The sequence below is a fragment of the Berghia stephanieae genome, chromosome 3 (assembly GCF_034508935.2).
Source record: "Berghia stephanieae isolate SIO BIC M18660-M18661 chromosome 3, UCSD_Bste_1.3, whole genome shotgun sequence".
Classification (NCBI taxonomy): Eukaryota; Metazoa; Mollusca; class Gastropoda; order Nudibranchia; family Aeolidiidae; genus Berghia; species Berghia stephanieae.
The window spans coordinates 78540509-78560508 of NC_088362.1; the positions used below are offsets into that span (position 1 = coordinate 78540509).

The following is a 20000-nucleotide window of genomic DNA, read 5'->3' on the forward strand; positions in this document are numbered from 1 at the left end:
TGAGAACAACTCATATATATATATATAACAACATTTCTCATTATACGAATGAACACTAATTTTCTCACTACAGCAATTGGGTAGATAAAAGAAATGTTCGGAATTATTTCACATTTTGCGGAAGTACTTTTTGACTATGAAAGTTCAGATAATTTTTTTTTTTAAGTCGAACTCTCTAAAGTTATTTTCACATAATGAGGCCACAACTTTGAATTGAGTCATCGGGCTTGCCAATATCATGGAGATACACGTAACATTAATAGATCAATTTATGACGAATTGCTGCATATGTCATTCTTTAAAAGGATTTGATGGTTCGAATGAATTAGGATACAATAATATAAGTCGTTCACAACAGGCTTAAGCTGTTACAGAAGTATAAAGTAAAAAATACTCCATCAATCCTCTCCCACCCCTTCAAATCGCGCGATGCGCACCCAGAACACGAGACATTAGATGTTACCATTTTAAATGTCACCTTTTAGCAGATGCGTGATAATTTATTTCTTTGCAATGTTTAAACTTTATATATATATATATATATATATATATATATATATATATATATATATATATATATATATATATATATATATATATAGTTGAACAAATAATGTCTATTTTAATAAGGCGCTATAGGTCGACCATTCAGTTGTTCTAGTTTCTATTTTTATTTTAAGGCAAGTGTCAGACAGAGAGAGCTGCTCGCCGGACGCCATACGTCGCTCGTCACTCGTTGCTAATGAGCACGTTGTGGTATCAGTAGTCTGTCATAAAATCAAGACATAATCCATACGCCGATGGAATACATGCAGCTGAAAACACCAATCGCATAAAGAAAATTACTCATCATTAATCGCTCGTTAATGAAGTGTATGCTTATGATGTAAAGTTGTACATCGCCACGTAATTTATATGTTCAAAGCTTTGGAAAATGTGGTCGGACGACTGGTTCGCCTGGCAAGGATTTCTCTTTTGAGTGTGACAAGTGCTCAATGTGGTCTGCCTTATATCTTCCCATGGTACAAACCGCATATTATTATTATGATATAACAACAGCCTGAAATCAAATGGCGCACTTGTAAAGCGGCGAATGGAAATGAACGAAGGCAGCAAGTGGCGGTAGAAATAATGTAAGGCGTAAGGCGCTCGTTGTTCACTGTCTGACGCCTTCTCAATAAAGATATCTTAAACCAAAGTCTCTAAATGCAATTTTTACCATGACCTAAATATACATGTAATAGACAGAAAGAGTAACTCGTTTCTCTATGATAAGGTATGTCTGAATGAAACCAGTGTTAATAATTTCAATAATAAAACTAGTACAGGATGAAAGAAATATGGCTATGTGAGGTATCTCAATGTTGAATAATTTCCCGGGCTTTCTCCATATTCTCAAAATAAATTCATTAATTTATATATTAAATAAAAAAGAACTGAGAAACCCTTCTATTTGAATCAATGTAAAAAGTTGGGTTTTCATTGATTTTATGTGCACGTCAATTTACGTAGGTAAATAGAATCAATTAAGTGCCAAGCTACTGTGTCAAATATTGATAATAGCAGTTTTAAAATACACGGAGGAAACTTTCAATATCTGCTGTCCTTTTTCACCGCTCGTAGAAAATCGCTATTTTTTGTCATTTATTAAATTCTTTGCTTTTTAAAACAACACTCTAAGTGTTATAAAAGTTGTCCATTAAATGAAAGATAGGTTTAACCCTCCATCTAGGCAAAACTTAGCAGGTTGTGGAAGTCATTAACTCCAATACTTAGATTTAAATTCTTGCCTATCTATGCTTATTTGTGTTCAAAGTATATTAGGTGTATAAGTTTTAAACTTATTTGATAAAAATGATTTTAAAAACACAGTATTGTAGTGAGTGTAGTTAATCAAGAAAAATTGTGGAGATCATAATAAAGTTCATTATTGAACTCCAATTTTAAGGCCATTTGCGTTATGCTGCTTTTATTATGGTGACGTGTTTGGCAAGCGGTCGGAGACAAATACATCTGTTACTCTGAAATAACGTACCGACTTAACGCCAATTTAGATAGATCAGTCACAAATTTTAATATTGAGCTATTTATATTACTTAATTACAGCTTAAGGTCTAACAAATGAAGAATTATCAACGGACACTTTAATCATAATGGAATCGTCTTTGATATAATCTCTCGTTTTCATTATTTCATGCGAAACAAATTTCGGATACCCGAATCCAAGCGAGTCCACGTTACGAGATGGTTTCTGGAAGTGCTTCCATCCCGCTTCCGGTTGGAAACTTTCACATAAGCTTGCGCGCATGACCGATTCTGGGCACTGGTCGTACAAGGTGAAGGACACAGGGAGAGAGAAAGGCCAATCTAGGATATTATCGTAGTCACCGGGTAAGAGTTTGATATAGAGTGATAAGTATTTTCCCTCCCCAGCTCCGTTACCATTGAGGAATACTGAGAGACAGGCTTTGTAGCCAAAACGAGATGTATAAAATGGAGGGCTGACTAGTTCTTTGTTATTTTTGTATGTGGCGTCGATATACTTGGCTTTGTAGTTGCTGTGGATAAACAAGAAAAATAAATCAATTCGTAACATCTTGAGTAAGCAGAAAATATCTGAATTTTTGAAAAAAAAAATACCGAAAAAACAAAGAAAAAAACCCAACAATAACAAAACAACAACAACAAAACAACAACAACAAACAGAATGTCTAAATTGTAATTTTCTTCACCTTTCTAAAACTGGAGGATAAAGGGCGGACCAATAATCGATTGATAAAAAGACATATATATGGTCAAATTCTGATTAGGATCGCAAATATTTGCAAATGAGAGGTCTCTTTTAATTTAAAAAAAGTCAATACCTTATTATTATTTTTTTCAGATAGTTTTTAGATAACTAAAAAAAAACAACAGCAAACAATTTACTGATTTTCTCTCTCTCTCTCTCTCTCTCTCTCTCTCTCTCTCTCTCTCTCTCTCTCTCTCTTCTCTTCTCTGTGTGTGCGTTAGTGTGCGTGCGAGTTTGAGTGTGTGTCTATCTAACTCTTTCTCTTTCTTACTCCCTCACACTTACATATATACATACGTCACTCAAACATTTTTTGCTGGTATAATTGAAAGGCGCTAAGTCGGGCGCAGAGAGTGATAATTTAGGAGTCATCTTAAGCTATAAATATTTGAAGTTAAAGCCAAACACACAATACAATTTGCGGCACTGCACTGCTGTGGATGACGCCTGGGTTATTTCAGTTTTCTTGTTGAATAGATCCCATAATAATATTACCTATTGGAGAAGGAAGGAATTTTATTTCATTTGTCATTTTAAAAAATATGAATAATATTATGTAATATCCACAGAGTGCTTAACGTTATTTATGAGGTTGACAAGATGACAATTTAATTTTACAGCAGAATAGTTACCTTATCCGCCACAAGAAAACACCGTCTGTAGTATGAGTAATGGTATGTAAGGCTGAACACAACTGGGTTATCTGAAGCTGTTGTTGCTTCACGAGGTCACAGGTCAATTCTAAATGGGCTTTCATGCTCTCTTCAAGATGGAGATCGAGACTGAATCGTGGACACTGTGGAACAGTGCAATTTAAAAAACAAAATTATTGATTGAATTGGCGATTGGAATGAAGCTTTCAGCTTTCTTCGTTAAATTAACCTGCTGGTGCTCCTAAATATAAATATACACTACAAGTCTGAAAATTAGTATTTTGACCGATGTGAACTTTTGCTGGTCTGATAACATTAATTGATAGGGTCTCACAGTTGTCATGGACATGACCTCAAAATAATATTATGCATCACAACAAATGCTAAACCAAACCCTGCAAATATTTGCACTAGACGTCTAAGTCTTTAACCGACTTGTGCGTGCAAAAATATAAATTCTCAGAACCAGGTAACATTTTGACATTTCCAAAAGTATCTTACAATATGACATTCGCTAAAGATACTTTTGCAAAATGTCTACGTGATTCCATTCATTCTCGTTATGTATATAGATATGTATTTATTTATCTATTTTTTTTTTTAATTTAAGGATATATTTATTCATCTATTCATTCATTCATTTATATTTCTATTTGTTAATATATTTATTTCTCTATCTGTTTATTTATTAACCTATACGTATATTTATATTTTGTTGATACTTTTTGGCAGATCAGTGAGCTTGCAAATGAGTATTTTTCCCTCTACATTTCTTTAACTCTTGAGCCTTACCTTATACCGACACCCAGCGGAGTGGAAAGGACATGTGATGGTGGCGGATGGACACAACTCTTGGACGTGAACCTCGACCTCTTCTCTTGGGATCTTGGCTGGGTCACACCGATTGGGGCACATCACAGGGAACCTTGGGCATTGGTACTGATGGGTCTGTTTGTAGAAAATTATTGGATTAAAAATACGGTTGGTGTTTTATTTTATTTTATTTTTCGTATAAGTTATTTCCAATAAATAGTACTTTAGAGCTATTAGTTCCGCGTGGAGCTGGAGTTTATCCCAGTTTCTTCGGATAGGAAGCTAGTTTATCGCAATGTAATTTTCGTCGGATCTAAGAAACGCAGGTACTTAATCACTGCTAGGTTGACAGGGGGTCAGAAAAAAAATTTCGACATCACCAGGGATTGATCTCAGTCCCTTCGCCTGCGAACCGAATGCTCTACCAACTTAGATATCGACCCCCCCCCCCCCTTCCCCAATTTCTAATAAGGAGTATTGCATATTATTCTTTAAAAACTTCTCGTCACAAGCTTGTGACTTGTAGTTATCGGTTTCGAGTCCTGCTGTAAAGATGTCCTTGGAAAAGGCTCTTTATATTTTCTGACCACACTCAGATGCCCACTGTACACCTGGCCGGTAAAGTGAGGTCTCCGTTGAAAACGCCTTATACACATCACGTCCCGGGATACAAGTCAAATATGGCAGTTGGCTTGGGACTTCTCGAGGAGTGCCTTATATTGATTGTTGCGCTAGATTCAAGATAATTATTTAAAGTGATGTCATCATAAGTTATTACATTGTAAACATGCTTACCTGTAAAGTCTCGTAAACAAATTCTCTGCTGCAATGTTGGCAGGGAACTGTCCTTTTATGGCACTCATTCTTCATGTGGTTGGACAGGTACCTCCTCTCCAGCTTGGCACCGCATTTATTTTCACACCACATCACCTCCTTGTGACAATTACCTGCATGAGTCTGAAAAAAAAGAAGAGATATTTGTTCCATAAAGATACATCCCATACAATAATTGTCCTGCCTTGCTATTACAGAACGTCTTTAAAAAACAAATAAACAAAACAAACTTAAATCCGTTTATCGATAGATTAAGATGACCCCAACATTTCATATGTCTTAAACTTGAGCGTTGGACAAATTGTCACTCAAATGAACGGGGGCCGACTATTTGATACGTTTTTTTTTCTTCTCAGGCCTCATGTTCATCATGCAATGAAAGAATCAAGTTTAAAGAAAATAAGATCTTACTTATATTTAGATACAATATGGTTTTTCAACAGAACAACTTAAAAACCAAACTTAATCTATTAAAGACAGGCTACGACTCTACATCATTGTCAATTTCATCTAGAAATAAATGGCAACGATGCAATTCGGACTTTATCACACCTGATTCAAGTCTTTGTTAATGCAATCTTGGTGAAAACGTTAAAATCCAATGTTAAGTTGGAACACCCCCCCCCCCCCCCCCCGTTAAAATCTAGTGTTAATTTGGAGCAAAAATCGAAACAGATCTGCAATGTATCAAATTGACCATTATAATCAAGTAAGCGGGTTACCAACAATCGGTAGGTTGTGCAATTGCGCGCACGCTTACCTTATGCTGTATTGTGGTTTCTCATTTCGTTAGTATAATTTGTATAGTTTTCTCTCTTCTGATCTTAAAATCTCGGAATTTCGAATTCAACAAAACCGCTGACATTGAACAAGTTAGCGGAGAGCCACAAGAGCTTGATAACCCCATAAGCACGAATGAGGTGATAAATACCGTCAACACACTAAACAACAATCGACAGGGACGGCTGGTAATAATGGGCAGGGTGGGCAAATACCAGCCTGTTTTTTTTCAAGTTATAAGCTGTATTACTAGGTCCAAAATAATCTAATTTAAATAAGATAATTTCAAAAGTTAGTACTTAAACTTGATACTTCGTACTGAAATCAATTTGTGTGTATTTTTGATAGATTGCGAATCACCATGCACCCCGTAATACGTAAACCAGGATACGCTCCTGTTCTTTTTATCACCCCCCCCCCCCTCAAATCACTCCACTCCGCCCACATCGTCATCTCATCGTCTTGTTGCCTGACAGTGAACTCCGATTTTGCTGTCTGGCCTCTCTAGTACTAGGTCGGGCTAATTCAAATGAGCCCACCTTATAAACCAGTGAACACTAAATTACATAGAGATTTTGGCAAACGTACTTTTTCTTATTTATTGCCTTACTTGTGCTGGTACCATTGATGTAATGACATTGGGAAGGTTTCAGTATTGAATTGAATTTATTAATTTACTAATATATCAATTTAGTATTAACTTGTGTTGTTTTTATATATTTGTTTATCCATTTAAATTATTTCTTTTTTTTTTTCTCGTTTTCCTTAGTGCTTCTCAAAACTCATTTATTTAAATTGTTTTCTTATTTGATTTTTTTGTTTTGTTTTGTTTTTCTTTAACAAATTAATTTGTTAGTTCTTTTTTTTCCAATTCTTAAAGTAATTACCGCTGTATTTTTATTGCCAGACTAAATATTTTTGCAAAACAATGTAATTTTCTATTGTATTTCCTCTAATAAAACAAAACATTTTTATTCAAAAGTCAAGACTAAATAAATATATAAAATACAACCACCATTTTGGTTTTCTCAACACTTGAATTAGTATACGAGAAATACTCTTCTGAGAAAAGAGAGAGTTGAATTCTAACTAAGTTATAGAGGAAATAAAGACGTTTAAAGGAAGGGTGGGCAGATTCCGTACTTGCCCGTCCTGAAGCTAATACATACATAAGATAGTTCGTGATGAAGAGGTGGGAAGCTAGGGGTTGGTTGGGTAAGGAGTAAAGATAACACGGTCGTTATTGTCATAGTCTAACGAATGCATGAGGAGAGATTGGTAGCATTGTTTTATCTTAATTGTATTGTATGAATTACTGGCGACAGCCTAAGATTAAATAAACTTTGTTTTTGTCTTTTTTTTTTTACTATGGAACTGATACTTGTCATAGCAGACCTGCCTACTTGAAATAGGAAAATAAAAATCGTAGTTTTCAGGATTAATAAAATCCTAGATATTTTAACTACCCTTTAACAAAATCACCGGAATTTTCGTCTATTATAGGTATCAAATTTTAAAAAAAACGAGAAAAACTGATTGCAAACTTAATAATGATGGTGGTGGTAGTAATGATGATGGTAATACTATTATTGTTATTATTATCATTTGTTATTATTATTATTATTATTATTATTATTATTATTATTATTATTATTATTATTATTACATTATTATTTTATTATTATATTATTATTATTATTATTATTATTATTATTATTATTATCATTATTATTATTATTATTATTATTAATATTATTATTATTATTATTATTATTATTATTATTATTATTATTATTATTTATTATTATTATTATTATTATTATTATCATTACTATTATTATTGTACGTATTGGTGGGATTACGATTGTTTTTTGATTTTTTTTTTGTGTGGTTATTAATGGTATCAGTTTATTGTTTGGTTCCATTTATCATTTTTTTCCACTTTCATGTATGTTGTCATCAAATTGTATGATTTATTGGCGAAAGCCTAAGATTGAATAAACTTTGTAATATCGTATAGTAATCATCATTGTCGACGACATCGTCGTTGTCATCATAATCATCATCCTCATTAACAACAACAACAACAACAACAACAACAACAACATTAACATTAACAACAAGTACTACAATAGCAATAAAAACAATATCAACATCATCATACAATTTCCGTCATCGTCTCCACAACTATCATTCTAACCAACAGTACCACCAAAACCACTACCATAATTACATCATCCCTCACCGTCTCCTCTTCCTCTTCCTCCTCCTCCTCCTCCACCACCACCACCGCTACCACTATTCCAACCACTACCACCACCGGCACAATCATTCTAACCACCAAGAGAGCAGTAAAAATGATGCAATTTGAGCTCTGAATGAAACTCGAGTCATATCGCTGTTGTTGCTTCTCGATGAAAACTTTAAAGTTACACGTACTACTGAAAACCAGTAATGTAACAGAAATATTAATCTCGCCGTTGAGAGATTAAAGCATCTCTTTAATTTTTCGAGTGAACGAAATGGACTTGTATTGTCAAGGTGTTGTCGCATTATGTCTCTTCGCTTTATTTTTTTGTTGTATTCTCTTTCGTGATTCATTTTTGATTACGTTTGGTATAATTAAAATCTACTGGTATTGTCATTTCATTGTGAATGTGATTATCTGTGGTTGAAATATTTTTTTTTAAGGTGAACAAAAAACAACAAAAAAAAACAACATATATATATAATATATATATATATATATATATATATATATATATATATATATATATATATATATATATATATATATGACCGAATCATCTTTGCCCCACCACTATAAATAGGCTAGAACCGCCACTGACAATCGAACAGGAGGAGAAAACGGAATACCTGGAGAACTACTAAAATGTTAAGCAGAAACACTAGGAGAAGTGATAACAACAATATTAAACTATTTATTCAAAACACACATGGATGTAAACATTAACGGTGAAGTTCTAATAGCGCTACAGAAACCGGGTAAGCCAAAGGGTCCAGTCACAAATTTGGGACCAATAATACTGCTCAATACCATTAGAAAATTGCTGTCACTTATTGTGCTTAAAAGAACGAGAGATGCCATCAACAAATATCTAGATCCAAGCAAAAGTGGATTCAGGCAAGGCAGAAGCACTGCAGACATAGAATGGACTCGCAAATGGCTTATAGTATAGGCAAAACAGACTCAGAAAAAAAACGAGATATATATTAACAGGCATAGACATATCAATCGCAATTGACACCATATGCAGACATCGGCTCCTAGAAATCTTGAAAGGAATTGTACAAGAGGCTATGATCGCACGATTAAATCATGTTGAGCAATACTAATACTACCATCAAAATAAAGAACTAAACATCATCTGATACAATCAAATCAAATATTGGCACACCACAAGGGGAAAGCTTAATCCTTGTATCTTTCACCATATACCTTGAGCATACCCTTACAAAGACTAGAGAGAGACACAGAGAGAGAGAGAGAGAGAGAGAGAGAGAGAGAGAGAGAGAGAGAGAGAGAGAGAGAGAGAGAGAGAGAGAGAGAGAGAGAGAGAGAGAGAGAGAGAGAGAGAGAGAGAGAGAGGGAGAGAGAGAGAGAGTACATACCGTATCCATGACTTCCCCGCTGAATTCTTGTTGACAGAAATCACAGGTGACCTTTCTCTTGGGACACAAGTACTCCAGATGGTCATCTAGGTTGGAGCGAGTTAACTGAGCAGTACATTTGTTGGGACATGGGACTGCATCAAACCGACAAACTTGGAGGTGGTTCTGAGAAATTTGATGACAACAAATTAATTAATCCAGATTAAAAAAAAACACATAATTCTTAGATTTTAGATTTAATTGGATTAAATCAAACTGTATCTTTGTTTAGTTATTTGCCTTTTACTACTACTACTACTACTACTACTACTACTACTACTACTACTACTACTACTACTACTACTACTACTACTACTATTACTACTACTACTACTACTACTACTACTACTACTACTACTACTACTACTACTACTACTACTACGACTACTACTACCACTACTACTACTACTACTACTACTACTACTACTACTACTACTACTACTACTACTACTACTACTACTATTACTACTAATACAACTACCATCACTTTAAATCAAAATTGTAAATATCTATATATAATTCCTAGGAGCTGACAATGCATTTTGCTCTCATTTTGAATAGTCTGCCGTACTCTGACAATACACGTCTATTACTCTTTTTGGCCATAAGACTTGTACGACAAATATCGATCGATGAATACAATCCGACGTGTGCCTATTTGCAAATCTGATAACCCAAATTGTTATCGTCCTTTTCGTTGTAATGGAAAAAAACTCAAACCAACACAAAATATTGTCCATTACAACGATGAAGCTCATAATGGGATTCAATAATCTGATGTCACGTCCACCCAGCAACGGGCATCTTGATTCTAAACAAAGAAAATCGGTAGTTTTTATTCTTCATGCTGGCTAGAAGTTTTTCATATGTCAAGTGATCAGAATGAAAGTCAAAACATGATCAGATTTATTATGATTTTCTCCTCTGGATACACTTTTATACTCGTCGGAGAAGTATTTCATTTTTCCGACAGTTTAGAGCCAGTTACTAAGTTACTATGCGTCGAAACGAGGAAGTGACGTCGCGACTAATGAAGCCTATTGTGCTCCGTTATCAGAACTGTACATGTAGATACAATCTCAAATTTGTCAAAAGATTAAAATCTAAAACTTCTTAAAAGTCTCAAATTTTTCGAACCGGGTTGATAATTCTTGGGAAGATGAGGGCCATTTAGGGGCAGCGTGGCTCAGCGGTAAGGTCTTTGCTTCGTAGCCGAAAGGTAACGAGTTCGATCACCCGCTGCTGCGCTGTGTGGCCTTGAGCAAGTCACCTTACCCTAGCTCAATTTGCGGCGCTGCACTGCGGCGGACGCCTGGGTTATTCCAGTCTTCCATTGGAATAGAACCTAGAGACAAATTTCCCCCATGGGATGAATAAAGGGAATTTTATCTATTTTTATTTTTAAAAATTCAAATCGATCGATATTTGAAGGACTGGTTTTCTATCCAAATTTTTAAAAACATGTGGTCTAGTGGTATGGTACTCGCTTTCGGATCGGAAGGTCCTGGGTTCGAGCCTCGCGCTCGGCGCATAGTTGAGTCCTTTTAAAAGGCTCTTTACTCACATTCTTTCACCGTTCTCAGGAAATTGAGTACCTGGCCGTTAACAGCGTTGTCTTTGTCCGAAAAATTGTAATATCGCCTAACAGGTGTCATGTCCCGTCCTACATGTTAAATGTTGCTGTCGACCAGGGACCCCTTGTAAAGCGCTTTGAGCACATTTAGTGGACATTGTGCTATATAAAGCTCAATTTTTTCCAGTATAGGGCAGTTCACTGGTTATTTTCCTTGATGAAACACAAGCTTCCCAGTTTAGGTTTATTTACAGAGCTTCTACTGCTGAATTTTCAACTTAATGTTATTGTTCATGTCAAAATCTTCATGAATGAAGGTGGACATTAACTCTTTCCTCACCAGCCATTTTCAGGATTTTCCCCTAAACTTCACACCCTACTAAAACAAAAATATAATATTTTTATAACTCAAACACAATAGCAGTAAGTTCTTGCCATACAGACTTTCTTAAGCAAAACGTCTACTCTGCAACACACTGTTCATTTTCTTTAAATTTTATGACGTACGAAATAAATTTGAATAAGAAAAATGGTGGTTGTATCGTAACGAATGTGACGATTTTCCTATAGTTGGTAAGGAGAGGGTTAAAGGATGATTCGGATTCAGATTCAGATTCACCCACGTCTACTATTTTTGACTCGAAATTCAATGTTCTGCATTCAAGTCAACCCGACATAATAGCATTTTAAGACGATTGATTACACAAGACTATGCATGATTACTTACAGGTAAATTGTGTAACTTGTCCATCCAACGACAGCCTTCCTTCTGGTACGTACACCTTATGACACTGTTCATAATCTCTGACTGGACCTCAGAATCCGGGTATAACTGGTCAAAATATACGAGATAACACAGGTAATTAAACCGCGGAAATGATGTATTTCGACGTAGCTGTGATTGAGTACCTGTCTATAGATAGTATGCGCTTGGCTAAGAAGCTCACAACATTGCCATGCGAAAGTATAAAGGACCAATACACAAAACTATGTGTAACCATGAACTTTTATAGGTTGATACAATTTAGTGAGAATTACTCATAAACGCGGATGGCAAAAGCAATAACAAAGACCTGCGTGACGTCAACTTCATACTATCTATAAGGACTGTTACTAACAGTCGACTTGGTTTCATAGAACCAGCTAAAAGAACAAATACAGCGATGTAAAGCGTATTGAGCATGGCGTATCTTTGGAATTCCGCCATATACGTGTTTATATTTACATACATAAAATGCGTAATTCTAGATGGGAGTTATGAAGAAGATAGCCACTTGGTAAGCATTCGGGTGTGGCTCGGTGGCTCAGCAGTTAGGTGTCTCGTCTTGTTACGGAAGTCAAGCGTTGCTAAGTGTGGTCATTGGACGGATGGGTGACAATGATGATGGAAAGTTTGGTCCCAGCGTTGAGTCCATAGCTAAGGAACTTAGAATACATTACCCCATTCGACTAAGGCTGGGTGTCAATATGTAAGAATTGTACAAAAAAGGACGCCTAACAGGCGATTGGTACTGTATGAATTGGAAATAAGGTTCCATAATATGACCTGCTGGGAAAATATATGGAGCGCATTGACCATGAATTATCCGTTCATATAATTTATGTATTTCATCACGTGACAGTATCAAAAATTATACAAGGGAGGAAAGCCTTTAAGTTGTATAACAAAATTATTTCACCGGTTAATCCCCTTACACCTGTACTTTGTTGGGGTGCTCAAAATATAATGTTCTTTAATCACCCTTATGTGTGATGATTAAAATTCACGTCCGACATTTTAGGCTTAAAGAGAGGAGTATAATGATGATGCACGTAAAAGTGCCGTACCATAGAACAAAACGATTTACGTAGTTTTTGCCATTACTCATATCATTCATTAAGTACGCCCGTCACTGCTTGTGTTTGTTGCAAGGCACTAATGTTCCGCTCGACTGTTGCTTTTTTTTACCTTTTCTCTTTGGGCAGGTAGCCTATTTTGGGTGAGATTTTGATTTGCGCATGCGCATGACAGCCATTATTAGTTATCGTGAAGAATCCATGTTGCGTATCAAGTGCGATAAATCTTTAATTCATTATCTCAACTGACCTGGGCGTAATCGAGAGGCTTGTCATCTTCGGGACACTTGAAAACTCCGCCACTGAAAAGGAAAAAAATAATAGACATTACCAAAACTGATGTAAGGAAAAAACTATAATAAAAACAAAGCAAAAAAAAAACAAATAATCAAGAAAAAAAACAAACATATATTATGGTGCAATTTTCTTTTTTTAATTTTTTTTTTCAACCCTGAAAATGAAAATTGGAGAAAATGTTAACAAGCAAATCCTCCCCCCCCCCCCCCTTTCCCAGCTACCCCCCCCCCCCCCCCCCCACAATAAAAAAAAAAGAAAACGAAATATAACAAAAAAAAAAAAACAAAGTACTAAACAAAACAAATAAAAGCAAAATCAAAAAAAAAAAAATTCAAAAGAAAAAAAACAACAACAAACAACAACAACCCCCCCCCCCACCCCAAAATAAAACAAACAAACAAACAAACAAAAAAAACAAAAACAAAAAAAAAAAAAAAAACAAACAAAACCAATGAAGCAAATAAACCAAACTAAACAATATAAACGGTGGCATGGGAAATAAAAATCGAATGTAAACTCCGCTACAAACAACAATGACAAAATCATTTGGTTGTTTTGGGTTGTCCTTTAATCAATTTTCGAATAATAAAACATGTTTATTTCATCCATCCATTTATCCAACAATCTTTCTATCTCCACCACGCCCCATCATTCTACCCCTCTCCCACGTGTCTCCTTTTCAACAACCTCATTCCCACCAACAGAAAAGATTTCGAGCATTGTCCCAAATTTCCGTTGGACTGACAGGTGTTATTTCCCGTGGAGGAAAGTCCACACTAACGGTATGCTACAGGTTGCTAACTCAGCTTTTTGGGACAGGAGACTAAAAAATTGTTTGAAGATCAATCAATAGGTTTCTTCCTTTCTTTAAACATTGTTCTTTTAAATGTCCATATCTAAATACTATCTGCCTTTCGCCCCCCCCCTCTCTCTCTCTCTCTCTCTCTCTCTCTCTCTCTCTCTCTCTCTCTCTCTCTCTCTCTCTCTTCTCTCTTATTTTATTAAATAATTTTTGTTGTTGTTCACCGTTGTTTTATTTCGTGCTAATTTTTGTGATCAGTTTAGAGATACCTGCGCCACAAAATTGCATCATGCTAGTGTTAGATTAAGCAAAGAACAATTTTGATAAATCGAAGCATTTTAGTAATGATATCGGTTTAGTTCATTCTTGTCAATTCACCCGCTTATTACTAATCACAGAACTGTTTTTATATCTAAGTTAAAAAAAAAAGAAAAGGAAAAGAAAATTTGTAAAAATAAACAATAAATAATTCGCACACAAATTAAAAAAACAAAACAAAATGTATTAAAAAAAACAACAAAAAAAAAAAAAAAAAAAACAAAACACCGACAAACAAAAAAAAAAAAAAACCCAACAAAAAACAAAACAAAAAAACAAACAAACAAACAAAAACAAAACATAAAAACAGACAAAAACAGAGATAAAGACGACCTTCCCCCCCCCCCAACAAAAAACAAAACAAAACAAAAACATACGACAAACAAAAAAGATTTTAACAAGGTATACCAGTTATTGTGAGAGTTCAAGTACTGACAGTCGACTTGTATGTAAAATGGAATCTTAGTTTCATATATCCACCTAGAGGAATACATACAGCATTAAGCGCATTTCCCCCCCCCCCCCCCCTTACCCCCTCTCCTCCAAATAGTTGTGGAGCTTAAAAAATAAAGAACGGTTTACAAAAGCGATAAAAGGGATATTTTCAAGATATTTTTGCTCGCGCTATTCACGGGCTCTAAATATAAACACACACAAAAAAATAATAATAAAATAAAAAATAATACCAAACAAAAAAAAAAAAAAAAACAACAACAAAAAAACACACCAAAAAGCTATTTAAAAAACAACTTTTATTCTCGAACAAGCTTCTTTCCTTTTCATAATAAAAAAAAAAAGTTAAGAGAACGCGAAATTTATTCTAAAAACGCGAAATTTATTTTAAAACCCGTTTTTCTACCGTTCCATTTTCCCACAGAACCGACGATCTAACAACCCCACCCCACGCGTACAATGCGCGTTGTGTGACCGGATGCGGCTATTGTCCGTGTGTGTTTCCTGTAACTTTGTGTGTGAGCCACTGGACATGGGAAAATCAACATGCATTATAATGGACGCCATGATTGAGAAGTGGGTGGATAAAGGCTGGATAATACATATGAAACAAGATATGAAGTGAGTAGAAAAGTGCCAGAAGACAATAGAGAATAAACATTTTTTTTCGCGGCGGTGGTGGGGTTCGAACCTGCGACCTTATTGGTACGACAACTCCGCCTGGCAGGTGAGAGCGTGGCTCTACCGTGTGAGCTATCCACGAACACAAAAATATTCGTTTCAAACCCAAAGTCATTTCTAGATCCCTCTCTCACCCACTTCTTGAGATCGCCGATTCGTTCACCACCATCGCGAAGTAATTTTGACCAGCAGTTAAGCTTAATAGCCAATATTCTCATCACAAACATATAACATAGAAACGATTGAGACATTGAGTATGCTCCGGTGTATGGGGTGAATTTTTAATTCAGAAAAGTGAGTGGAGCAGGCACTTATGTTGGTAACAACAAGATATGAAGTGAGTAGAAAAGTGCCAGAAGACAATAGAGAATAAAAATAAGGTCGCAGGTTCGAACCCCACCACCGCCGCGAAAAATTTTTTTATTCTCTATTGTCTTCTGGCACTTTTCTACTCACTTCATATCTTGTTGTTACCAACATAAGTGCCTGCTCCACTCACTTTTCTGAATTAAAAATTCACCCCATACACCGGAGCATACTCAATGTCTCAATCGTTTCTATGTTATATGTTTGTGATGAGAATATTGGCTATTAAGCTTAACTGCTGGTCAAAATTACTTCGCGATGGTGGTGAACGAATCGGCGATCTCAAGAAGTGGGTGAGAGAGGGATCTAGAAATGACTTTGGGTTTGAAACGAATATTTTTGTGTTCGTGGATAGCTCACACGGTAGAGCCACGCTCTCACCTGCCAGGCGGAGTTGTCGTACCAATAAGGTCGCAGGTTCGAACCCCACCACCGCCGCGAAAAAATTTTTTATTCTCTATTGTCTTCTGGCACTTTTCTACTCACTTCATATCTTGTTGTTACCAACATAAGTGCCTGCTCCACTCACTTTTCTGAATTAAAAATTCACCCCATACACCGGAGCATACTCAATGTCTCAATCGTTTCTATGTTATATGTTTGTGATGAGAATATTGGCTATTAAGCTTAACTGCTGGTCAAAATTACTTCGCGATGGTGGTGAACGAATCGGCGATCTCAAGAAGTGGGTGAGAGAGGGATCTAGAAATGACTTTGGGTTTGAAACGAATATTTTTGTGTTCGTGGATAGCTCACACGGTAGAGCCACGCTCTCACCTGCCAGGCGGAGTTGTCGTACCAATAAGGTCGCAGGTTCGAACCCCACCACCGCCGCGAAAAACTTTTTTATTCTCTATTGTCTTCTGGCACTTTTCTACTCACTTCATATCTTGTTGTTACCAACATAAGTGCCTGCTCCACTCACTTTTCTGAATTGATAATACATATGAAACACAAGTTTTACAGTTTTCATAAAAGAACATAGGATTTTTTATTTTTAAATTAATACGTTTTTCGATTGTGATTTTTATTTCTCACTTTCCTCAATTTTACCTTTCCAATTTGAAGTCTCTCCCCCCCCCCCCCTCCTTCTCCACCTCTCCCCTTTTATCTCTCTCTCTCTCTCTCTCTCTCTCTCTCTCTCTCCTAAGCCTTTAACTCCATCCACTCTCTTTCTCTCTCTCTCTCTCTCTCTCTCTCTCTCTCTCTCTCTCTCTATCTATCTATCTATCTATCCATATCTATCTATCTATCTATCTATCTATCTATCTATCTATATCTATCTATCTATCTATTTATCTATCTATCTATCTATCTATCTATCTATCTATCTATCTATCTATCTATCTATCTATCTATCTATCTATTTATCTACCTATCTATCTATCTATCTATCTATCTATCTATCTATCTATCTATCTATCTATCTATCTATCTATATCTATCTATCGATCGATCTATTTCTACCTTTACTTCTCTTTTCCATCACTCTTTTTCTTTCCCGTTTTTAAAAGTTGATAAGATATAGCTGGATAGTTAAAATTGATCACCCATACGACGTGTAAATATATGCAGGTCTAACATCCGAACGCAATTATGGACCTAGTATAACATTGTTGAAATGGACAATATTTTGCGTCATTTTTTGAGAATTACGGTGTCTAGTGTCTGCTGAAAGAGCGTTCCACATAGAAGGAGCAGAATGTGCGAAAGCACGTCGTGAAAAATTCGACTTAGGAATCAAACGGTTCGAAGTATATGAGCAGAGAGAGAGAGAGAGAGAGAGAGAGAGAGAGAGAGAGAGAGAGAGAGAGAGAGAGAGAGAGAGAGAGAGAGAGAGAGAGAGCAGATATTTTAACTCTAGCTCGTATTTCTAGATCAGGTAACTATCCTATCTATTTCATGAAGTAATGAACAAAATGAATATGATATATCCAGAATCACGGCACGTGATTGTTATTTGATTCTTCGTTTTTTTTTTCCGAAGCGGTTATAATAATTTCTATTCGTTTCTTTTCCCAGTCCACGGCTGTTAGCAGCTTAGTATAACTTTACTGATTTCATTTTACATTATTATCTTTTTTAAAAAAAACCCAGAAATGCTGAACTTACCCACTGCTGTTTCTCCGTTTCCCCAAGAATGTACCGATGGAGAGAAGCAAAGTCATGATGATTTCTGATCACTACGTGAAATGAATTGAATTATGAAGTATTCTTCCCAAAGTGTGAAAAATGTCCGCATAGCAATATTGAATCTACAATGTTCAGAATTTCTATAAATTTATCAAAGTGCAGTCCATCAAAAAGCAGAAATAGGACATTTAACACGGTGTTACCATGAATGTGTAAGGTGTGATCCACAATACGGTTTCAATATCAAGCTGCTAACAAAATGACAAATTATGGCTTTATGTAAGTAAATTATAATATCATTCATAATCATCTTCCTTTTCCTCCTCCGCATTATTCTCCTTCTCCTCCTTCCCCTCTTCTTTGTAGGTCAAAGACCTCCACACTTTCACCACCACCACCACTGTCATAGTCATCAGAACCATCGTCACCACCACCATCATCATCATCATCATCATCATCATCATCATCATCATCATCATCATCATCTTCATTATCATCATCATGATAGTCATCGTTATCATCATCATCGTTATTATCTTCATCATCATTCTTCTTTTTCTTCTTCTTCTTCTTCTTCTTCTTCTTCTTCTTCTTCTTCTTCTTCTTCTTCTTCTTCTTCTACTACTACTACTACTACTACTACTACTACTACTACTACTACTACTACTACTACTACTACTACTACTACTACTACTACTACTACTACTACTACTACTACTACTACAACCACCATTTACAGCAGAAGCTTCAGCAGTAGTAGTAGTAGTAGTAGTAGTAGTAGTAGAGGTAGTAGTAGTAGTAGTAGTAGTAGTAGTAGTAGTAGTAGTAGTAGTAGTAGTAGTAGTAGTCGTAGTAGTAGTAGTAGTTGTGTTATCATTACTAGTAGTTATGTCAATCTAATAGAAATAACAAACGTTAATTGCTGTTAAATGTATTGTCACCCTACTCATTATCATACATAGTTTTAATAAAACACGCACAAAATCAAAACCCAAGCTAGGCACTAAAACAATACACGAATAGCAGAAAAAAAAATGGATAAAAAATAAAGTTATAAATCCTCTCAACTACTGCTATCTATAAAAGAACATCATACTGTTAAAAAGGGACACAAACTCGCTAACTACACCAACACAACGACAACTGAACGACTGAATGAATGAATGAATAACTGACGAAGACAACTAGATACTGCTGATTCTATACTTGAGGGATTCGGGGTTAGACGGCCTTCCACCCATCTGTCGCTGTATGACGTTTAAATTGAGGGGACGGCGGCTAAGAGCGGGCAAGGACAGACTACAATCACTCACCCATCCACCCATCCGCCACCTCAATAATAATGTCTAAAGACTATTAACCCTTTGTCGCCGAGACTAATAATTTCTTTCACTTTATGATCAACAAAATTAAGGATATCAGCCTTTAAGAAAACAGAACCAAAAAAAAAAAAAAAAAAAAAAAAAAAAAAAAAAAAAAAAAAATCAACCCCCCCCCCAAAAAAAAAAAAAACACAACAAAAAAAAAAGCAAAACAAAACAAACAAATACCTCCCCCCCCCCCCCCCCCAAACAAAAACCCCCCCCAAAAAAAAACAAATAAAAAAACCAAAAAAAAAAATAAAAAAAAAAATAAAAAAACAACAAAAGAAAACAAAAAAAAAAGAAAACAAAAATAAAATAAAATAGAAAACAAACAAATAACCAACAAAAAATAAAATAAAAAAACCAACACAAACCCTTCTTCAGCCAACAGTTCATGATTTAAACAATAATACTTCCCCTGAAATTCAGACAGTCGTGTTAACTCTCTCATTACCAGCCATTTTCATAATTTTTCATGAAGCTTCACACCTACCCAACACAAAAATCGATTTTTTTTTCCTACTCAAACAGAAAAGGAACAAGTACATTCCACACATATAATTGTCCAATGTCTAATTTTTATCGATATAACAAAGTATTTTCTTTATAATTTGTGATGTACAAAGGATATCAG

At 35.4% G+C, this 20000-nt stretch overlaps 1 protein-coding gene and 1 long non-coding RNA gene across 5 annotated transcripts in view; one reads left to right on the forward strand and one right to left on the reverse strand.

Moving 5' to 3' along the window:
• Positions 1–625: 625 nt before the first annotated feature.
• The window catches only part of LOC144968525 (TNF receptor-associated factor 4-like), a 118050-nt gene continuing 98675 nt past the window's right edge, over positions 626–20000 (reverse strand). For 2 of the 4 annotated variants that reach the window (XM_078906983.1, XM_078906984.1), the window contains 7 exons: positions 13203–13254; positions 11844–11948; positions 9505–9669; positions 5053–5214; positions 4237–4392; positions 3424–3587; positions 626–2558 (listed from right to left, as the gene is read on the reverse strand). In XM_078906983.1, coding sequence (XP_078763109.1) covers positions 2108–2558; positions 3424–3587; positions 4237–4392; positions 5053–5214; positions 9505–9669; positions 11844–11948; positions 13203–13254 — 1255 coding nt within the window. In that variant the 3' untranslated portion in view covers positions 626–2107. Of the gene's footprint in view, positions 2559–3423; positions 3588–4236; positions 4393–5052; positions 5215–9504; positions 9670–11843; positions 11949–13202; positions 13255–17981; positions 18254–19098; positions 19468–20000 lie in introns of those variants that run through there. The other 2 variants (XM_078906985.1, XM_078906986.1) reach the window with 2 other exon arrangements.
• LOC144968527 (uncharacterized) lies at positions 2270–9632 on the forward strand. The gene is made up of 3 exons (XR_013644600.1): positions 2270–2391; positions 4177–4425; positions 9542–9632. It is a non-coding gene; the product is annotated as an uncharacterized LOC144968527 (long non-coding RNA).